Source organism: Anneissia japonica, unplaced genomic scaffold (genome assembly GCF_011630105.1).
Source record: "Anneissia japonica isolate Jap-2015-1 unplaced genomic scaffold, ASM1163010v1 scaffold6406_len342834_cov151, whole genome shotgun sequence".
Taxonomy (NCBI): domain Eukaryota; kingdom Metazoa; phylum Echinodermata; class Crinoidea; order Comatulida; family Comatulidae; genus Anneissia; species Anneissia japonica.
In genome coordinates, this window is record NW_022738763.1 from 228,051 (window position 1) to 251,690 (window position 23,640).

The window sequence follows — 23,640 nt, forward strand, 5'->3', positions numbered from 1 at the left end:
ATGGGTCATGCTGCTTCTTCCCCTGAGCATGTTCAAGGTAATTTGAGATTTTTCATGCCACCACGATTATTGCTTCTTCACTCACCTTATAAATCTGTTAGGAAAACTAGTAAACGTATGCTTACATTGTTTTCAGTGAGTCTACACACTGAGCATTCACACACTCACTCACACTCTATATTCTTTGTATTTTATGTATTATTAATTGTTAGCAAACACATGATTATTAATTTACAGTATGACGCTAATAATACTCTCCTAGTTCAACCATGGAGGAAATATATTACCTCCATGGTTCAACCATGGTAGTAGATAAGCTCTTATACAGTACAGTATGTTGATAGTTAGACGTAGGCCTAAAAGTATTTTACTTAACTATCACTATCTGTTGATACACCATGCAGTTGGTACAGGAGCATCATGCTCACAAACTTTACTCTGTTTACATTTTGGACAAAATCGATTGGGATTGTCAACAAAAAAAGGCCTATTATAATTCATTGCATACGTTGATTGTTTTGCCGTAGGGGAACTCTCCTAAGAAAATGAGTACACTTTGTTGCAATAATTGTAATGCTTGCTATACATACACAATTCTACATTCTACAAAATTATATAATATAGTAAAGATATTGATGTTTTGAATTTTTATTTGGTCCAAAGGAATGACAGATTCGCAATTCAATGCACTTAAAATGGAAGTCGCAATGTGGTATGACAACCACAAATGTCTTACTATGTTGAAAGTGTTGTTCAGAGATCATGTGGTCAATGAGAGACTATCAAAAATAGATAAGACAGCGGACTTGCTGAATGATTTAGTTAAACATGGTCATTTGAATTCCAAGAATCTTACAATTCTGCATGATACCATCAGCATAACTGAACATTTTGGTCTTCAACATAAGATTAAAGTATTACTACCGTCCTCTTCGTCATTCGCGGATGTTAAGGAAGGAAACATTTCCAAACAATTCAGTCATCACAGACAAAAACTAATGAAGTTTGGAATGAACCTGACTCCAGACAATGTAACAAAAATTGATGGATTGCTGAACACGCCCTATAAGGAGTATACCGATGGCTGGAGTATGATCACTGATCTAGAAGACAGACAGATAATCAGAGAAAAGAATATGAAAGTATTCACTGATTCATTAAGAATCCTTGAAATCCATCCAGCATTGAATGCACTAGAAGATGGTAATCCTAGTTTTTTTTTTAAAGAAAACAAGTTGTCATGTGGCCCATTTCATTTTTTTTGTTTAGGCCTACATTCTTTACATTTCATTTTCATCTTAACTTTTTTTTCAATTCCACCATAACTTTTTTCTTTTCTTTCTTTTAATTTCATTTTCTTTCTTTTTATTTTCTTGTCATTTTCCTTCTTTTCATCTTTTCTATTCCCTTTATTTCATTGTTTTTGTCATTTTCATGAGACACACTTAACAGGGTAAACTCAAAATTTAGGTACAGTTACTAATTTGTGAATTCCTTTCTCTTCATTCCATAATATATAATATATAGATTTTATATTTAATAGTAATATCAAAAACCTGTCTCTTATACACATCTAGATGTGTATAAGAGACAGGCATATAATAATGTATTTGTTTTAACTTTTCAGCTATTGCTGTTTCTTCCCCTGAGCATGTCTTAATTCAAGGTAATTTGAGATTCTTCATGCCACCACCATTATTGTTTCTTCACTCACCTTATAAATCTGTTGGGAAAACTAGTAAACGTATGCTTACATTGTTTTCAGTGAGTCTACACACTGAACATTCACACACTCACTCACACTCTATATTCTTTGTATTTTATGTATTATTAATTGTTAGCAAACATTTGTGAATTCCTTTCTCTTCATTCCATAATATATAATATATAGATTTTATATTTAATAGTAATATCAACAACAATGATCACATTTAACATATTAAGTTACTTAAAAGTACAAATTAGGCAATGCAAATTTATAACTTCGTTTTTCATTTTTTATGATGGTGACAGCATTTTCTTTTCTATCTACAAACTAAAAGCCCTGCTGTTTGAGCGCCATTGAACATATAATATGGTTAATTGGGGCTATACAAGTTTTGTGATTGATTGATTGATTGATTGAATACGTCGGGTATTTAACTAAAGAAAAATGCACACATAATATACCTAAAGCATATAATAATGTATTTGTTTTAACTTTTCAGCTATTGCTGTTTCTTCCCCTGAGCATGTCTTAATTCAAAGTAATTTGAGATTCTTCATGCCACCACCATTATTGTTTCTTCACTCACCTTATAAATCTCTTTAGAAAACTAGTAAACGTATGCTTACATTGTTTTCAATGAGTCTACACACTGAACACTTACACACTCATTCACACTCTATATTCTTTGTGTTTTATGTATTATTAATTGTTAGCAAACACATTACTATGAATTGAATTAACAGTATAAATCTGTTAGGAAAACTAGTAAACGTATGCTTACATTGTTTTCAGTGTGTCTACACACTGAACATTCACACTCACACACTCAATCACACTGTATATTCTTTGTGTTTTATGTATTATTATTTGTTAGCAAACACATTACTATGAATTGAATTAACAGTATAAATCTGTTAGGAAAACTAGTAAACGTATGCTTACGTTGTTTTCAGTGTGTCTACACACTGAACATTCACACTCACACACTCATTCACACTGTATATTCTTTGTGTTTTATGTATTATTATTTGTTAGCAAACACATTACTATGAATTGAATTAACAGTATAAATCTGTTAGGAAAAATAGTAAACGTATGCTTACATTGTTTTCAGTGAGTCTACACACTTCACACTCACACACTCATTCATACTCTATATTCTTTGTACTTCATGTGTTATTAATTGTTAGCAAGCACATGATTTATGAATTGAATTAACAGTATAATGCTAATAATGCTGTCCTAATTCAACCATGGAGGAAATATATTACCTCCATGGTTGAAGGTAGTAGATTGAGCTCCTAATTCCAATACAGTACTCAATTATGTTAATAGTTAGACGTAGGCCTAAAAGTATTTTACTTAACTATCACATGCTTCTGTTGATACACTAAACACAGTTGGTCCAAGTGCATCATGCGCACAAACTTTACTCTATTTACATTTTAGAAAAATCGATTTGGATTGTCAACACAAAAAGGGCCTATTATAACGCATTGCATTATGTTGGTTGTTTTGCCGTAGGGCAGGGTGGGCATAAAAATTGGTCAGAGGGCCAAAGTAAACTTTGAGGGCCACACCCAAATTTTGATGGCTTCGGTGTGCTTCCAAAACCATCATGACTGCTTTTATACCACCTTATTCTCAGTTTTAATATTACTTTGTACTTTGATCGGTGTTGGGCCGTAAAAAGCAAGGTGTTTTCTAGCCAAAGAGGGTTGGCGGGCCGCACACAGGGTATTTAATTTGTTTTCGCGGGCTGCAAAAAAGAAAAAACCATTGTCGGGCATCATGCAGCCAGCGGGCCACACTTTGCCCACCTATGCTGTAAGGAAACTCTCTTATGAAAGTGAGTACACTTTGTGGCAATAATAGTAATGCTTGCTATCCATACACAATTCTACATCTACAAAATTATACAATATGGTAAAGATATTGATGTGTTGAATTTTTATTTAATCCAAAGGAATGACAGATACACAATTCAATGCACTTAAAATGGATGTCGCAGTGTGGTATGACAACCACAAATGTCTTACTATGTTGAAAGTGTTGTTCAGAGATCATGTGGCCAATGAGAGACTATCAAAAATAGATAAGACAGTGGACTTGCTGAATGATTTAGTTAAACATGGTCATTTGAATTCAGAAAATCTTACTATTCTGCATGATACCATCAGCATAACTAAACACAAGAGTATTAAAGTATTACTACCGTCATTCCCGGATGTTAAGGAAGGAACCATTTCAAAACAATTCAGTCATCACAGACAAAAACTAATGAAGTTTGGAATGAACCTGACTCCAGACAATGTGACACAAATTGATGGATTCCTTAATACACCTTGTAATGAGTATTCCGACCGCTGGAGTATGATCACTGATCTAGAAGACCGACAGATAATCAACGAAAAGAATATGAAAGAATTCAGCGATTCATTGAAAAGCCTTGAAGTCCATCCAGCATTGAATGCACTACAATATGGTAATCGTCATTTTTTAAAAAGAAAACTAGTTGTCACGTGGGCCATTTCTTTTTTTTTGTTTTTTTTTGTTTAGGTCTACATTCTTTACATTTCATTTTCATCTAAACATTTTTTTTTCAATTCCACCATAACTTTTTTTTCTTTTCTTTCTTTTCACTTCATTTTCTTTCTTTTTATTTTATTGTCATTTTCCTTCTTTTCATCTTTTCTATCCCCTTTATTTCAATGTTTTTGTCATTTTCATGAGACATACTTAACAGCGTAAACTCAAAATTTAGGTATAGTTACTAATTTGTGAATTCCTTTCTCTTCATTCCATAATATATAATATATAGATTTTATATTTAATAGTAATATCAAAAACAATGATCACATGTAACATATTAACTTACTTAGTACAAATTAGGCAATGCAAATTTAGAACTTCGTTTTTCATTTTCAATTTTTTCAAAAATGAACTTCTCTTATAGAGTGTGAACTTTTTGGGTTATCCTTAAAGGCTGGCTAAAATTCAGGGCCTTTTAAATATTAAAAATTATATAATGATTATAAATGTCATTTATAAGACTTTGTATGATGTGCTATTACAGTATGTAAAGTTACTTTTAATGTTCAATGAGTTAAACAATTTTGTTATGTACATAATTTTTGTTTTGTTTTTGTTTGTATAGTTCTTTTTAAATCATTTAATGTTTTACTTTGTATAATAGCAATGTAATTTCTTTTGGATAAATAAATATTCCTTTGANNNCTGTTTCAGATGCTGTCTCTTATACACATCTAGATGTGTATAAGAGACAGTATATATATGGAGCCCTCAAAATATTATTTCGTTTTTTTTTAAATAATTTAATATTTTTTAACCATGTCTGGGGCTCTGCACAATTTAGGTATGAATCTGGAAATAATATCTAGAAAAATACAGAAGAACTGGAAGAAAATTGGAGCACTCTTAGGGTTTGGAGAGGAAGAGCTCAATGTTATTAAGTGGACATTCTTCGACAAGGCCAGCCTTGAGATGCTAAGGAGGTTGATGGTCAAGATGGATGTTTATGAATTTGAATCCATCATTGTTGCACTGGAATTATCGAAAGGTATAAAACTTTCTAATTCTGAAGTTGAAAGTATTGAAAACTAGTTGAGTTGGCTCCTGTGCTCCTCTTCTAAACCTGAATTAGTGACAGGTGGTACCAGGATTTGCTGGACAGAGGGACAGGGCTCCCGACATCCATGGTGAGAGTAATGTGTGTGGGCATGGCCAGACATCGTTTAAAATTTTTTGGTCCAGGGGGTGAAGCCCCTTAAAATATGAAAATTTTGGGGTTCAAAGGGTTATTTAATAAATTATATAGTCTATTAATATGTAACAGGCATGAGCGAACCCACTTGCCCGACGCTCTGGACAAGTGTTTTTTACGGTCGGACAATTTTAGGGACCACTTGTCCGTGGACAAGCACTTTTAGAATAGGCTACTTAACCAAGTAATGCGTAATGATTTCACAGTATTTATAAAAAGTCTGACTCTTCACAATACGTTGCATATTTTATTAACAAATTGTCGGTGCACAAAGAGATATCAAACATTAAAAAAAACGTCTATGCCTAGGCCATGGTTACGCACCGCACTGCGGAGTGATGGAGATAATGTGCATATCAAATTCTAATCTTGTAAATTCCCTAATTTAAAATGACAGATCTCAAAATATTGGGTGTAATTTTTCTACCTAGAAAAGGAAATTCCTGCAGAAATATTGGCTAGAGGGCCTGATGCATTGAAAGTTTATCAAGCAGCCTTAGAAGAGGGAGAGAGTGATTTCAATCTGGTTAGACTCATGGTAATGGGCCAAGAAAATGTGGGCAAGACCTGTCTGATCAATTCCTTATTAGGGAAGGAGTAAGTAGATGTGTACAATAGTGGATATTATTAAAGTGAAGATAGTATAGTACATACTCTAAGTATCGAAATGCACGCCTTCGTGTCGGGATTCAATATTTTGACAACAATTATGTCATATTCAATGAATGAATAAAGTAAGTTTCAGACATTTAAAATACAAAATAAAGAATTGATTGAGACTCTGGATGCCTTATTCTAATGGCCATTTTTGATTATTTAGAGTATATCTGGCTTCACACTATATTTTATTTGTAGACAGTGTCAAACAAGCATACAGTATGTTGAATAAAATATGTGAGGAATCACCATAATATAATTGCTAATTGTTAACTGGATTGAATTGCTTAAATTTTATGAACATATGTTATTGTGTGAAAAGAGTAAGTTGATTACTTTGAAGGTAAGTAAAAATGATTTATTTATACTGTATAAATGTTTTGAAGAGGCATTAAAATAATTGGGTCCTGGGATTAAAACTTGTGTAACTGTTGCTTTCAAAACCAAGTCTCTAAAGGCAGGCTTATGGTTTATGGTTTTATATTTATATAGCGCCTTCCACGATCGAAACCGTCTCAAGGCGCTTGAAAAATATATGTGAATAATGTATGGAAATAAATTTGACCGGAAATAACCTAAACTAACCAAACAGAATAACCGTCAAAACAGATAAAAAATAGAATCTCACCATTTCACTGACCGACCACTGACTGATTATTCTAGTCTGGTAGTTCTGCTGTACATCGGCTGACAAATACATTTTTTGATGATCCTGGTTTGTCAATTTTAATTTGCTTTTGGTTATTTTTATATATTCTATAATTTTATTGACCTGAATAATTTAATAATAGTCTGGCATTTTATTTAAAAATAATTATAATAATTTTAAAATAATTCTGTATTAATTATAAATTAAACGTTTTGGAAATTATTTCTATTGTATTATGTATTAATTTCTGTTACTTTTATTGTAACAATTAATGATTCTATTTTTGTAAGGCTTTAAGATATTAGGTGGTGTTTGTCATTGTGAAGCACCTTGATTATTTTGGTCTTGGTCTGCGAAGAGTGACGTGAACGAACATGTTTTACCGTACGCTCTGATATAGGCCTTTCAAAGTCTCCAAACCCCTAACCAGGCAGGGTAGGACAACTAGAAGAGCCTGATAACAACCAGACGGTTAAGTTGATGTAATCCTTTTTTAACAATTAGAGTATTATTTGTGTTATATTCAACCATGGATAGCAAGATAGAGGCATTGCAAAACGTTACATTATGGGCGATGTAGAAAGAAATATGCGTGTTCAGGAATGCCAGGTGGCAGAGGCTGTTGATCTCGCTGTTAAAAAAGACGGACAAGGCGCCAAAAAAGATAACACCGAAAGATATTAGTGGAGTGCAGTTATTGAATTCTCACCCAAACCCATATTGGATAGTCAATACTGCTACAAAACCAACTAAAGGACGTATTTTAGCTGCTGACAGGGTTGTTCTCGGAGGTAAGAGCTATAAACTTTTCCGATTTTTGTGAACTGAAAAAAACTGCTAGAAAGAACAACATCAGATTAAACATTCGCGGCATTCCGCAAAATGTCGAAGACAAAGAGATTGCTAGTTGGGTGAATACATTCGCTAAAATGGATAGCAAGATAGTTCGACATCGTGCTAGAAATAAAAATCCAGATTTGATCATTTACACATTTATTGCGAATCCTTTTCGTCCATCTGAACTGATAGAGATAGGAGTTACATTATTTTATCAAGGGCAGCCTGAAACCCATTGCAGATATTGTAAAACAGAGGTGCATGCGATTGAAGAATGTCCAAAAATAACCCACCATGAAATGCTAGCTTTATTTGTAGTCATACTGGTCACCAAAAAATGAACTGTCCTAATATTAAGACAACGGCCCTCGCTGTTTCAGATGTGATCAATATGGTCATCGCAAAAATGAAAGTCAGTCAAAGCTGAATACAGCTATATTGCACTTGGAAGAGAAAGGCAAGGCAAGGGTTGTTGAAACTGTGATTTCGCAACAGACGATACCAGAAATGTTCTTAAATAAAGCTGACAAAACTATGAGCAAAAAAATCGATAGGTGTGCACGAGTACACAACATAGCAACAATAACACTATTAAGTGAACCAATTCATATAGATAGTGAAGATGACTGCAATATGTTATCCGACTGCATGCAGTGGCAATGATGAGAAGGAAGGAAGCAGGCAGCAGTCTGTGCATAGCGACAATGGTAATGATAGACCCAAGCAGAAGCAGACATCTACTGACAAGAGAAGTCTAAGGAAAAATACTGTAAAAAATAATGGTAAAAGTAATGAAAAGAAGTGTAGGAGTTGAACATTTAAAAACTAAAAAAAATGTCCCATGATCTCCCTTACCACCCTTAATGTTAGAGGGCTTTGATATTGTATTCCTCAGGAAGCTTACTGCAGTGACAAAGACATGGATTAATGGGGTAGTGGTGTTTTATCCAATGACCGGGGCAGTAATGTGAAGCGCTTAGAGGCTTTATTAAGGCATTAAGCGGTATATAAGAACGACATATTATTATTATTATTAATATTATTATTATTATTATTATTATTATTATTGTTATTATTATTATTATTATTATTATTAAAGAATGTCAAGGATGCTTTTTTGGGTCTTATGGTTCAAACCATAGCTGTGGCATTATGATTGGTCTTTAAAAAAAAATTCAACAGATGTATTATGGAAAAAGATATACGATGACAACATGGGTAGAGTTATTTGTGTACGTATTATTATTAATGATCTAACATATTATTTGTGGAATATCTATGCGCCAAACAATAATATCGAACATAATGAGTTCTTTGAAAATATTTCCAAAATTATACTTAAACATTCCAGAGATGGTCAGATTATAATAAGTGGTGACATGAATACTGTGTAAAATAATTCGTTAGATAAAATTGGTGGAAGTAATAAAATTTCCCCCTATGTAAAAAAATTAAATATGCTACTTGAAGAATTTGAACACACTGATATCTGCAGACTAAAACATAAGGCCGAAAAAAGATTCACTTGGAAACAAAATAACCCCTTAATTTATTGTACCTTAGATTATTGGTTCGTACTGGCAGATATTGAAAAATATTTTAAAGTCTGTTACAATTCTGACCGTGCCAAGAACAGATCATCTGGCATGAAATCTAAATATTATATATTGCATGAAAATGATAGAGGTAAAGGTTATTGGAAAATAAATAATGATTTACTTAAAGATGATACATACTGCAACGGGGTTAATGAATTAATTGATAGCTGTATTATAAACTTTAAGGAACTTTTGTCAGCTGCCGAATTATGGGTACTCTGTAAAAATAAAACATGTAGATTTGGCATTGATTATACAAAAACTCACAAAACATTAAATAAATCAAATTTAAGCAAGCTAGAAAAGAAAGTACAAACAGCATATAAAGAACTAATAAAATCCCCAAATAATGCCTACCTTAAACGTCAATACAACACTGTAAAACTGGAGTATGAAACACTTTACGAGCATGTTGTTAGAGGTATTCAAATCCAATAACGTGAGAGATGGATCGAAGAAGGTGGAAAAACATCAAAATACTTACTTAACTTTGAAAAAATAAAAAGCACAAAGAAAACTATCACATGTTTATAGGATGCATTGAATAGAGAAATTACAGACAACTCGGAAATTTTAGACGTGCAGGTCAACTTTTGTTTCCAATTTATATAAATCTCAAAATGGTAACTGTACCAAAAATATAGGCATTTCTTGATGAAATTATTTTACCAAAATTAACTGAAAAAAGATAAAAATATATGCAAGGGCTTAATTAGTTATGAAGAATGTTTAAAAGTGCTAAAAACTATCAAAAATAATAAAAGTCCTGGATATGATGGCCTTTCACCTGAATTCTACAAACGGTTTTGGGAAAAAGTAGGTCAACTTTTAGTGAATGCATTTAATAAATCTTATGAATTCAGTGAACTAACTAATTTTCAAAATAAAGGCGTTATAACACTAGTACATAAGGGCAAAGGGTTACCTCACCATTCGCTTGATAATTTGCATCCCATCAGCCTTTTAAACATAGATTACAAAATTCTAACCAAATGTTTAGTGGCAAGACTTAAACAAGTACTTTCATTATTGGTTATTAAAATGGATTGTTAAAGGAAGAAGTATACACAACAATATAAGATTAATTGAAGATACTCTACGATATACCCAAGAAAAGGAGTTACCGGGAATAAGGCTATGTGTTGACTTTAAAAAGACATTCGACTCAATTGAGAGAGGACATTTATTTGAGGTTCTTAAAAGACTAGAGCCTGGTTCTCACGAGAGACCTAGTATACGGATCGGGAGCTAACCCTTAGCGCTAACCATTAGCACCTGCGTGAGAACGCCCGATTGGTTAGCGCTAACCGTTAGCGGTATCCAGATACCGCTAACGGTTAGCAAGATCCGGATCCTCGTTAGCAGCCGTGTGAGAACATAGCCTAGACTTTGGAAAATTTTTTCTTCAATGGTGCTCTACAATATTAAGTAACTGTAATAATTGTATAATTAATAATGGACACATGTCTAAATTTTTTAATGTTGAAAGAGGAGTCCGACAATGATGTCCAATCTCTGCCTTTCTTTTTGTACTCGTTGTAGAACAGCTTGCATGTAAGATAGGCAGTTGGACCGTATTAAAAGTATCAAACTTCCTTTAAAAGTGTACGACAGAAATTAGGTAAAAATCTCTTGTTTTGCCGATGAAACTACAATCTGTACAAACTCAATTGATTCTTTTAACGCTGCTATCAACACTTTAAAAAATTTCTCTAAAATTTCAGGCCTAAAAGTAAACAGTAAAAAAAGTGAAGCAATATGGTTCACTGGCTGATGATAATTTATTGAAAATCGGAAACATCAAATGGAATGTTAAACCTGACAATTTTATTAGAATACTTGGCATACAATTCAGTCAAAGCTTACCGCTTGAGCAAAAAAAATGTAACTGGAAGAATATATGCAAAAAATTGAGTCTTCGATTAGAGCTTGGAAGGGCAGAAACCTGTCAATGATTGGCAGAAATATAATATTAAAGTCATTGTTAGTGTCTAAACTCGCCTATTGCATCAGCAATTGTCCTACCTGATGAATTCATTAAATGGTTAAACACAATCTTTTTCAAATTTATTTGGAATAGATCTGAGGGTGTTAAGAGCAGCAGAATAATTACTGATTATGAATTGGTTGGATTAAAAATGTTTCATCTTCGTTCCTTTTTAGACTCTATTAATCTATCGTAGATTAAGAAACTTAAAAATAATGAGACGGCCTTATGGAAAAACATGCGTTCTACAATCTTAACAAAACGTGTATGGGCCTTAACTTATTTAAATGTAACGCTTCATTAACAGATATTAATAAATACTGTCAGAATAAGATTAACCAAATGACAACTTTCTACACCAATTTAACCCGAACATGGTTAAGTCTAACAAATGCGTTAGCAAAGAACAAATAATCAATCCAATTTTAATGAAATCATTTGGAACAATAAAAACATAACTCATAATGGAAACATTTTTTTCGATACTGGATTTATTGAAGCAGGAATTATAACACTTCAAGATATTTTATAACTTTGACCGAACACTACGGGCTCCTTAAAAGTAATAGAATGTGTTAAAAAACCGAATACGGCAATTATGCTGTACTCCATTCACAATAGCGTCACTAAGGTTTAGAAGGAAACCTTTAATTGGGATGTTAACCTTGACTCCCAAATATATTTTAACAAAACTTCAGTCGATAAGTGTTCACCGATACTTTTTAGAGAACATTTGGATACAAAAATCTACCCCACTCCAAAATGTCAGAAAGCGGACTGGAAATCACTTTTTAATAATATTGATTTAAACATGAAATATATATGGTAAAGGGTACCAAACTGCTCAAAAGAGGCACGGTTAATAACACTTTCATGGAAAATCATTCATAATATATACCTAACTAATAAATATTTATATAAAATTGGGAAATCAAATAATAAATACTGTGATACATGCAATACTATTGATGAACTGAACATCTATTCTTTTATTGTACAAAGGTCAATTCCTTATGGAAAGTAGTTGAACATGTCATATATAAGCTGCTGTGCATTAAAATTAATATTACAAGTGATATAGCACTGTTTGGTTTTGAAAATGGCAAAAAATAATGGAAAAAAAACTTTAAATCATTTAATTGTAATATCAGAATTATGTATCAGCAAATTCACGTATGGAACTATTCAAATCTAATCAACTTATAATTTTTTGAATTAAGAATTTGTGGATATTCAGTTCACATTACTCAGTGATGATGTCATGATTCAATGTACACAATGGTGGTGACAAAATATTATTCTATGATATTTACACAATTTAAACTTTGACTATATTGATGGAGTGTTATCTAAATATACTTTAATCGTTAATGACAATAGTCGGACATGATGATAATAAAAATGACAACAAAAAATGTTAATAATTGTAACTGCTGCTGTTGTCATTTTTTGTAATATGTTTCAAGTGTAAATATAATTAATAACATCATGACAGGTAAATGTTGGTAAAAATATCCACATAACATTATTTTTCAATTAAAATAATTAAGTATATACAGTACTGGAAAAGTACTTTGTGATAATGTGTATGGTGATAAGAATGGTGATGATAATGGTAAATATTGCTATTTTTTATTTTGTGATATGTGACATAACATTGTAAATATATTCATACAAACATGCTATTTGTCCTGAATCTTTTGTTCAGTATATATTGGTAATTCGAGATGTGCGTTTTTCTATGTGTACTGCGAATTAAACTTTTTTGGCAATATGGTAATGATATTAAGAATAATTAAAAACAAAAAAATAATAATAAAAAGTACTGTCTTACTGTCAATAATGCAAATGCTAGAAAAAAAATTAAATTAATTAATGATGTTATCAAAATGCCAAATTGTTTTTGTTTTAACAAATTCATTGTGAAAGGAACTCAACATGTTTTTTTTTTCCCTTTCATCAGTTGAGTAACATGATAATGCTAATTTATTTTTATTCTGATGTTTTTTGTAAGTAAAAAATGTTTGGTCTAAGTAAACAAGTGGAAAATAAATGTGGGAGCCTCCCACATGAAAGATAAAAAAAAAACCTTGATTATTTTGGGAAGGCACTATATAAATCATTTATTATTATTATTATTATTATTAACGACACTTGGTATACAGAGCATCAAAATTTAATTCTGTAAATGGCAAGTTCTGTTAAAAATTAAAGACAGAATTCTGGCATCTTAGAAAGGTTTAAGGTGCATATTTGCCCACAATGTCAGGATGCAATGATGCATAACTATTTTTTTATTTGAAGGTTTAATAAAGAACACAACATTACTGAAGTCATAGCCATGACAAGAAGCATTGTGTTGGATGAAACTGATAATACCAAGTGGACAGAAAAGGAAATTGATCACAGTAAGGTTCATCATTTTTTTAACCCAACAAGATTTTGAACAATGGTGTCCATAGGCTAGTATTCTTGGAAGTATATATGAACACCCAGCCCAACATGTTTGATCAGAAATATTCTTCTTATTCTATTTTCTGAATACAAAAAGGTATGTGAAAACGGTTGTGGTTCGAATGCCAGAATCTCAATTTCCTTGCGATAAGCTATTTTTCTTCAGTTGTCTTTCTCCTCCATGGTAGAATGTTGAATATAATATGTCTGTGTGGAAAAGCACTCACTGTGGTTTCTTCTAATGCATTACGTTGTTAAGAATGAGCGCGCCCTTAATTTTCAGTTAAACTTATTTGTTAGCAGACGATGCGATCTTAGTAGCAGACCGAATTCTAGGGCTGCCGGCTGATATAAGCACGTAGTATCTCGGCAGTGTTTACTCAAAATGTACATTAGGCTGGCAATCCGAATGTTATTTAAAATCATTAGAATATGTATATAAATAAAATGATGTACTGTGATTACCAACAAAAAATTATAAAAATGACTTTTAATTGATTTTTCCTTGGCGAAAAAACGTAATATATATTGAATAGCGTCACCAATTCGAAAGTCCACATAAACAAGGCAAAAGCACCACACGTTGTTGATATTTGTGTTAATAAGGCTAATATTACGGATATGTACGAAACAAAAAAAGAATACTCAATTGTGCTTTGTTATTTCCAAGTTGGTTTTATCAAGGCTTCCTGGCTGGTTTTCCTTTAAAAATAGATTAAATATAGGCCTATGTTTGGCAAGTTCTCCAAGCGTGTACTGCGTAGAAATATCCTACTGCATCTCAGACTTTTTTCAATCCATTTTCAACTTTTAGAACATTATTAACATTATAATTATCAGCATTACAACATATTATCTCTACCATATATGTTGTTATCATCATTCATAATGACTATCCACACTATTTTCATTATCAATCATTATACAGTAGGCCTATGATTGATTACTAACTCCAATACATTGCTTAGTCCACTACATGGCAGTATCATAAGCAATATATAACTGCTGTGATGAACCCTTGCATTAACCTCCAATAGTGTCTTAACTCAGTCCATCCTCTTTCATAATAATAATGCATTTATAATGCGCCATCTATCGCCATCTAGGTAAACATATTCCGAGGCGCACACATACATACTAAACATGGAAAATAAAAATAAAACAACATTATAAAAGTACAATGATAAAAACAATTAATGATAAAAGCAACTTGAAATAAATGTGTTTTAAGAGTCTTTTTAAAAACATCAAGCAAACTGCATCTGCGGAGTTCAATTGGTAATGCATTCCGGAGCCTAAGTGCTGCTGCATAGAATGCGAGATCACCGTATGCAGGGGCGGATTTAGGGGGGAGGGGCGTCCCGGCCCTGGGCCCCCCCCTCTTTTGAGAGGTAAAAAAAAAGAAAGAAAAAGAAAAAACGATAGCCCAGAACGCCTCAAATGTTATTTTCAGGCGTCTAAAACACAGCAATTTCGCGGGGGCATGCCCCTGGACCACCTAGGACATTGTTGTCTCAATCTGCCCAAATTTCGTCACCCCTTTCGCCCCCCCCCCCCCCTTTCTGCCTCCTCCTTTTGGACATATCTGGATCCGCCCCTGGTATGAAAATGCAGTCCTAGGTACAGTTAATAGTTTGTCTGCTGATCTTAAAGTGCGTTTGGGGACATGCATAGATAATAGTTCGCGTATATATGTAGGTGACATTTCGTTGAATGATTTCCAGGTGAGCAGCAGCAATTTGAATTGAATTTGTTGGCGAATTGGTAACCAGTGAAGCTGTTTCAATATTGGTGAAATGTGATCAAATTTTCTGGTCCGTGTTAACATGCGAGCAGCTGAATTCTGAACTCGGAGCTTAGTCAGTTGTTGTTCATTAATACCATGTAATAGTGAGTTCTTATTGTCAAGTCGTGAGGTAACTAAAGCATGCACAAGTGTAGCTGCAGTCTTGTCATTCAGAACTTTCCAGATTTTGTTAATATTACTGATATGGAAATATGTTGATTTGCAGATGGTTTTGACGTGAACGTCTATAGACAACATATTGTTGAATACAATTCCAAGGTTACGAGCACTAGGAGAAGCAGGAATCAGTGTTGAAACAGATTGTAAGCAGGTGGTTGTGGATGTGGACTGATGATATTTTGAAGATATGACAATAAACTCTGTTTTATTGTCATTGAGCTTTAGTTTATTAATAGGTCATCCAGACTTTGATATCAGCAATACATAGTTCCATTTGTTTGCGGGCATTAGCTTAATATTCATTACAGTACAGATCAAAGGATGAGTAAAGTTGTTTGTCATCAGCATACATGAACTTTCATTCCGTGATTATGGGCAATACAGTATTGACAATAGGTGTAGAATAGATAGTGAAAAGTTGCGGTCCAAGTACAGAGCCTTGTGGAATCCCAAAACGGAGTGGTATAAAGGATGATAAACAACCATTTATATTAACAAACAAAAAAAGTTATAGTTAATATGATTGGTTTGATTGAACAAAGGTTGCCATGCCTATCTAGACCTATATATCCTTGGAACTGATTAATTCTCCAAATACTCCAAATAACAATCTTAATAATAATAATAATAATAATAATAATAATAATATTAGTAATAGTAATAATGTATAATATAGGCCTGTATATATAATTAATGATATGTGATAATAATTAAATAATAATAATATTAATAATAATAATAATTCTATTATTAATAATAATAATATATTTATTATATAATAATATATATAATAAAATATAATATAGGCCTGTATATATAATAATAATATATGATAATAATTAAATAATAATACTATTAATAATAATAATACTATTAATAATATTAATAATAATAATAATAATAATAATAATCTTGTTATTAAAAAATAAATACAGCAAGATCGTATGTAATTAATTACCAATTCCAGGTACCAATTAATCTCATGTTCTATGCTGTATACATAGGCTAGCGAAACCATGCCCTGTTGAAAATACTGAATTTAGGCCCCAACATTGTTGTCATTAAAAGAAAAGATTCAGCAGGGAAGCTTTGATAATTACAACTGTGATGGTTTTTATGATGATTAAGGATCACACTAGTATCAACATATTATATGGGGAATTACATTTAACAGCAAAATCAGATAATAAAAATGTTCTGTCTACCTTTTTAACCTAAAAATGCCCAAAAATTGGAGTTTTGGGGGAAAAAATTTGGATTACCCTTTCTCCCACATCATTTCAAGCTCCAGTCAATTTTGCGTGATAAACAGGTGCCTGGTTACGTCATCTAATAATAATAATTCATGATTTTTTCATTGAAACCTGTAAAAACTAATTTCTATTGGCTGTATTCCGTGACATATTTTTACAGATTTTTTTCTGTAAACGCTCAACGTGGTTTACTTCCGTGTGGTTGCTCGTTTGTGCTCAACAGCGTGACGGAATGGAATTGAGGGAGCGCTACTTAATTTATAACTTAGAAATCACAGTGCACTCTAGGAATACTCAGAGATTGGAAATAGTTTATTTACCTGTTTGCCAATATTATGTATTGTAATAATGTTGCAAGCATTTTAAAGTTATTAATTTGTCAACTTTACATTTGAATTCTGCAACCCAGTCACCCAGTAGTATTTTCAGGGAGGTGCTGTAACAGTTTGTACAGTATTTAATTGTCTAATTGTGAATACATCACAATTGATGATTTATGTAATTTTTGCCTTAATTTTATTGTTACTTTCATTCTAATATAAAAACTAATCTCCTTTTAACAGAAGATGAAATCAAAGACCAGCATGAAAATGCGCTTGCATCAAAAGCAGCAGAGGATCTACAAAAAATAGTAAGTTGCAAACAAACTAGCAAGATAATTCAAATCAGAAATGGATTAATATAGACAAACAAAAATTGCAAACTTACCACCTAGATTTTAACATGGGTAAAGGAATTAAGACTTAACTGCAATTTGGTATGGAAAAAGAATTACACATTAACAGATCTAGGATCTACAAAAAATAGTAAGTTGCAAGCAAGATAATTCAAATCAGAAATGGATTAATATAGACAAAAAAAAATTTGCAAACTTACCACCTAGATTTTAACATGGGTAAAGGAATTAAGACTTAACTGGAATTTGGTATGGAAAAAGAATTACACATTAACGTACAAATTTTAATTGACAAGTAGGATTATGGGCATTGGAATGTTGCGTGCACCAATTTCATGATTGAAACCCCAAAATGGATTTACTCAGCCGTGTTCATCATATAAAACTTTAAAAAAATATCCTGAAACTATGCTCTAAAAAGATGCTATTACAATCTGGGGTGGATACTGGTGGGGGAGGGGGTGGAAAACAGTGGCGTATCTAGCAGTATTAAAATGGTGGGGGGGGGCGCGACCAAAATATGAGGGGGCGTGGAATTTATTTTCGGTGGCCACGCCCCACTGAAAAATATTGCTTCTTAGATTTCTGAATATACGTTAACCGTGACAGCATAAGCATAAGCCTAGCCTAATTTTTTTTGCTTCAAAGTTTTTGAATGGGGGGGGGGGCAAGCTTTTTGTGGGTCGGCGTATTCCCCCCCCCCCTTTGGATATGCCACTGCTGGAAAAGGGGGTGCAGATGGTGCAATTGCACCCCTCTAAATTGTATTAAGAATTGATTGTTTTATTATATTGTTGACATGAATTATTGGTAAGATTTTTAAGGCATTAGAGTGCAATTTCCGGGCACCCAGAGGTCCATGGTGTGGACTCTCATGCACCCATGAGCGGAGATCACGGGGGAAGGAGACACGTCCTCCTCTATATATTTTTAAGGGAGGGGGTTGGTCCTTCTCACCCTTCGTCCACAATGCAATTTCAAGAAGATGACTGAAAATTGTTGAAATAAACTGCATAAATGATCAGGTTTTAACGAAAAAACGCTGCACAGCCAGAGTAGAGTACATCTTATTTTATAACAACATACAGTATCTTTGCCCACAAACATATAAATTACCTATAATACACGACTCGAGTGCGCATGCCTTTATTGTAATTCGAGAAGTATAAGAGAAAGCGTGCAAAGATAAGATTGGTTTTTGGCACATTTTCTTTCTCTATGGGTTAAGTAAATACATGAAAGACAATTTAGTTTAATTTTTTGTGGTACATCACAACGATTAGTAATTAGATCGATTATGATGAATTTTACTGTATAAGATTGTCATGTCCGGCAATCTAGGGGTACTATTTCCCCAAATGATGTAACCTCAGCCCCAACTATGGTGGGGCTGAGGTGGATGTTAAGGTGAATGTGGACTCACAGGTTTGAAGTAGATACATCAAAGACAATGTTTTAAAGTTTTTTTTTCTATAGTACCATACATAAAACATTAAATTAAATCTCTGTGGTTGCTGAAAATAGCTGATAAAAAAACATGATAATATGTTGGTTCTTCATTTTAACCAAACAATGGTGATGTGATGATGACGAATTTTACTATTTAAAAATGTCATTTCCGGCCATCTAGATCTATTTACTCAACTTTTCTCACCTCAGCCTCAACCATGGCAGGGGCAGATCCACAGATGTCCAAATGGCGGGGCTGAAAGGGGGAAGGGGTGAAATTTGGGCCGATCGAAACACTGAAATAGGAGGTCATGGGCATGCCCCCGCAAAATTTCTGTGTTTTAGACCCCTGAAAATAACATTTGAGGCGTTCTAGGCTATCGTTTTTTCCTTTTCTTTCTTTTTTTCTTCTTTTTTTCACCTCTCAAAAGGGGGTGGGGGCCCTAAATCCGCCCCTGCATGGTGGGGCTGAGGTGGTTGTAAACTCACATCTTTGAAGTATGTCGGTCCTACAAAACACATCAAAGGCAATTTTTAAGTTTTATTTTGATCACACGTGTTAATTAGGTCTCTGTGGTTGCTGAAAATCGCTGATAACATATCATGAGAATTCTTTGGCACTAATTTGACTAATCAACGGTGATTTGATGATGATGAATTTTACTATAAAAAGTGTCATTCACTATTTCCACGAAACGTCCCCCACCTTTCAAAACAGAGCTGCGCCCATGCACGAACCCCCTACCGCCAAATGCTACATCCGCCCATGTTAATCTTATTAAGGGTATGTTTACACACACGGCGCAAGGTTGGTGTAAGCCTGGTGTAGTGTACGCCTTTGTGTGCAAACTATGCCACTTAAAACGCCACCTCCGTGGCATTATTAACGCTACCTGCAGACCCCAGATTAGCTAATGCCACGGAGCTAACGCCAGTGACGCTTGAATGATTTGACCTCATTTCAAGAGATTGACCAATCACTATTCCAATAGGTTAGTCCCTTTGATCTCTTTCCTGTGCTCTCTATAAATGAAATGGTAAAGGGCTTTTCTTTTTCTATTGCATTTTACTTAGTTATAATGTATATGATTTGTTGAATGTGTTTTGTAAGATATTTTAACCTATTTAGACTGTCTATTAAAAACCAGCAACACTAACAATTGTTATGCTAGCTGAAAAATCAGAAGTAAAATTGTTCATTTAAAATACAATAATCATATAAGTTCACTTCGAACAATTCACAGATTTAAAAGTTTTAATGATGCCCTGTGAATATTTTACTACAGTTAAGAACCCGTACATTATTTAAAACTGAAAACTATTCCCCCATAGGCCTATATTACTACTAGTTTAACACCAGCGTTAATATAGCAAATGCTGTTTGTGTGAACACTTTGGAATTTTAATCTGTTGATTAGCTTATGCCTACGTAAGCTACTCCAGGCTTACGCCGTATGTGTGAACATACCCTAAGCTATTAAATATCAGAATATATATGACGGAATAATCAATTCTTCATTATTTTTTTTTTGTAGGAAGTGTTATCAAGTCCAGAATACACAGGTATGATTTTGTATTAACAAAAACTATGTTTATATTACAATTGATTTTAAACCATTTTTTGATCAATTTTCTAATATTTGTCATTCATCATGTAAGTCCTATCAGTCACAAAACATGTAACTTATTCCTATGTAATTTTTTAAAAAGAAAATCAACAATTTGATCAACTATAATATATGTTTGCAATGATAACGATAGAAAGTTAAAAAGCAATTGTTCATATAGAAAATAAGAGAATTTTACCCTAGTACAGTAACATAACAATTTATCGTGTATACCATAACAAAATATTTTGACAAATCGATTCAAATGACATCATAATCATTGAAAAACGATAAGATTGTTGTTACTACTACGATTTTATCGTTTCTCCATGATTGTTACGTCATTTGAATTGATTTGTCAAAATATTTTATTATCGAATACACGATAAATCGTCATTGAATCGTCATAGTGTAAAATCTTCTTATTTTTAAAATTTTCTATATGGACAATTGCTTTTTAGTGTTTTATTGTTATCGTTGCAAGTATAAACAGGCCTTTGTTCACTATTTATTGTCTTGACAAATTTTTAATTGCATTTAAAAAACATAAAAAAAATATTCAGTCAAAATATTAAATTTCAGAATGATCTAATCAAAATTTCTGTTTTTCTATGATATAATGGAATCCTGTACATAAATTGATTACCTACAATAAAATCTGTTAATTCTAGTGGACAATATTGAATTTTACTCTTTCATTTTATAATCTTAACACACAAATAATAAAAAATCAAAAATTTAACAATATTAACAACATAAAAAATCAAGACAAGTGAAATCAGAATAAATCATTTGCTGTCATACACAGGTTTTTCTACTCTCAAACATAAAAATGTAAATCATAAGAAAACACTGAAATATTTAGTTCATGCTTGCAACCTTGAGGTCAGTGGTTTGAACCCCAGATTTTCAATTTTTTTGCAGTATGCTATTTTTCTTCTGTTGCCTTTCTCCACCATGGTAGGATATTGAATGTAATTGTCTATGTGCAACAGCATTCTATAAATACTTCTCAGGGAGTGGAAATAGTTGGATATTTTACATGTTTGCCAATATTATTATATTGATCAAGGGTAATAATGTTGAAAGCATTTAAAATTGAATTGAAAGTAGTTAATTTCATTTGTCAACTTCATATTTTCGACCCAGTAGAACAGCAGTATTTCAGGGAGGTGCTGTAACAGTTTGTGCAGTATTTAATTGTTGTCTATTCCATAAATACATTACAGTTGATTTGTGTAAATTTTTACATTAATTTTATTGTTACTTTCATCTTAATAATATAAAAACTACTCTCCTTTAACAGAAGATGAGTTTAAAGACAAGCATGAAAATGCTCTTGCATCAAATGCAGCAGAGGGTTTACAAAAAATAGTAAGTTGCAAACAAACCAACAAGTTATTCAAATCAGAAATGGATTTATATACACAAAAAGAAAGTTGCAAACTTACCATTTAGAATTTAACATGGGAAAATGATCTAGGACAAAAAGTTGAAGAGTTAACTGCAAGCAGGCATTGAAAAAGAATTACATGTTAAATGTATGTGGGCTAGAGTATTCACTTTTTTTTATTAATGAATTATTAAATTGTAGTAAAGAGAAAAAATTGTTGACACAAATTTTAAATAGTAAGTAGGAGTGAGGGCATTGCCTTGTGCACCGATTCTGTGATTGAAGTCCCAAAACTGTTTTCCACAGTCATGTTTTTATCAAATGAAACATGAAACAATATTTTGAAACTGCTAAATAGCCCAACAGTTGCATAACACAAGATGCTAATTACAATCTTATGTTATTAAAAATCAGAATATATATGACAGAAATAACCAGTTTTTTAATATTTCTTCTTTTTTTTTGTGTGTAGGAAGTCGTGTCAAGTCCGGAATACGCAGGTATGATTTTATTAGCAAAAAAACTTACTGTATGTTTCTATTAAAATTAACTTAAACCTGTAATTTTAGGAAATTTCTATTATTTTTTCTTTATCGTGTAAGTCCTTCCAGTCACAAATATTCCTATGGGATTTTTTAAAAGAAAATCAACAAGTTATTAATATAACAACTATATGTTTCTTGTATTACAGAAAAAGTCTACTGAGGATGCAGTCTTGTTATTGTATCATAACGTTATAAATTTAGATAAACCAAACAGATATGCTATTCTTGGATTTTAGGTCTGCTTTCACTCCAGTTTCACCACTCAAGTTGTATAAAAAATTAATCAATCTCAATTTTAACACTGCTATTGTAAACTGGCTGTTTTACTTTTTGACAAATAGATCACAATTACTTAAGATATGTAATTCCGAATCAAGTAAAGCTAAATTCATTACCGGTGTGCGACAAGGGTTTGTTTTAATAATAAAGAATCTAAATCTGATATAAGTTCATCTTTCATTTCTTAATCTCCATATTTAACATTTGTATTATTTTTAGACTGGTTTCAAAGTGCATTTTTATTTGTTTACTCTGTTTGCAGACATGCAAACTTGTTTGTGTATTTTTATATATTTGGCAAAACAGCCACAAATTATAACAAATCAAAAGGTATATAAACAACTTGAAAAATCAAGACGAAGCAGAATAAACAACTGTCATTGCTGTCATACACAAGTTTTGCTGCTCTGAAACATAAAAATGTAAATACTAAGAAAACGCTAAAATAGCAAAACATAAAATAACTTCACCTATATCAATATTAGACTGGTTGTCATTATTATTATTAAATTTTTTCAAAAAGAAAAAAAAATTAAATGTTTGATCAACTTAAATTTTTACTGCATGCTGGCATGACAGCTCACACATTGCTACCGTAATACTACTTGGTTAAGTCCAAAAGCACCGAACCAGTTTAATATGATGATTGTTATTTTGTTTTTAGAAGGACCAAGTGATGATAAAAACAGAAAACCTCAGAAGGATGGTATGTAATACACTTCATTAGAAGTTCTACATTTCATTTCATTGAGGATGTGTCCTTCCACTACTGGAGTATATCTCCTCTAAATTCTAGCC

At 32.4% G+C, this 23,640-nt stretch overlaps 1 protein-coding gene across 1 annotated transcript; it reads left to right on the forward strand.

Annotated features, from left to right (window-relative positions):
- Nucleotides 1-23,556, forward strand: LOC117117808. Its single transcript, XM_033262275.1, has 11 exons — nucleotides 1-37; nucleotides 664-1,203; nucleotides 3,675-4,193; nucleotides 5,085-5,288; nucleotides 5,924-6,089; nucleotides 13,525-13,628; nucleotides 17,457-17,524; nucleotides 20,554-20,581; nucleotides 21,932-21,999; nucleotides 22,491-22,518; nucleotides 23,507-23,556. Exons 1-11 carry the CDS (start codon nucleotides 1-3, stop codon nucleotides 23,554-23,556), a joined length of 1,812 nt encoding a protein of 603 aa, XP_033118166.1.
- The last annotated feature ends 84 nt before the right edge of the window (nucleotides 23,557-23,640 follow it).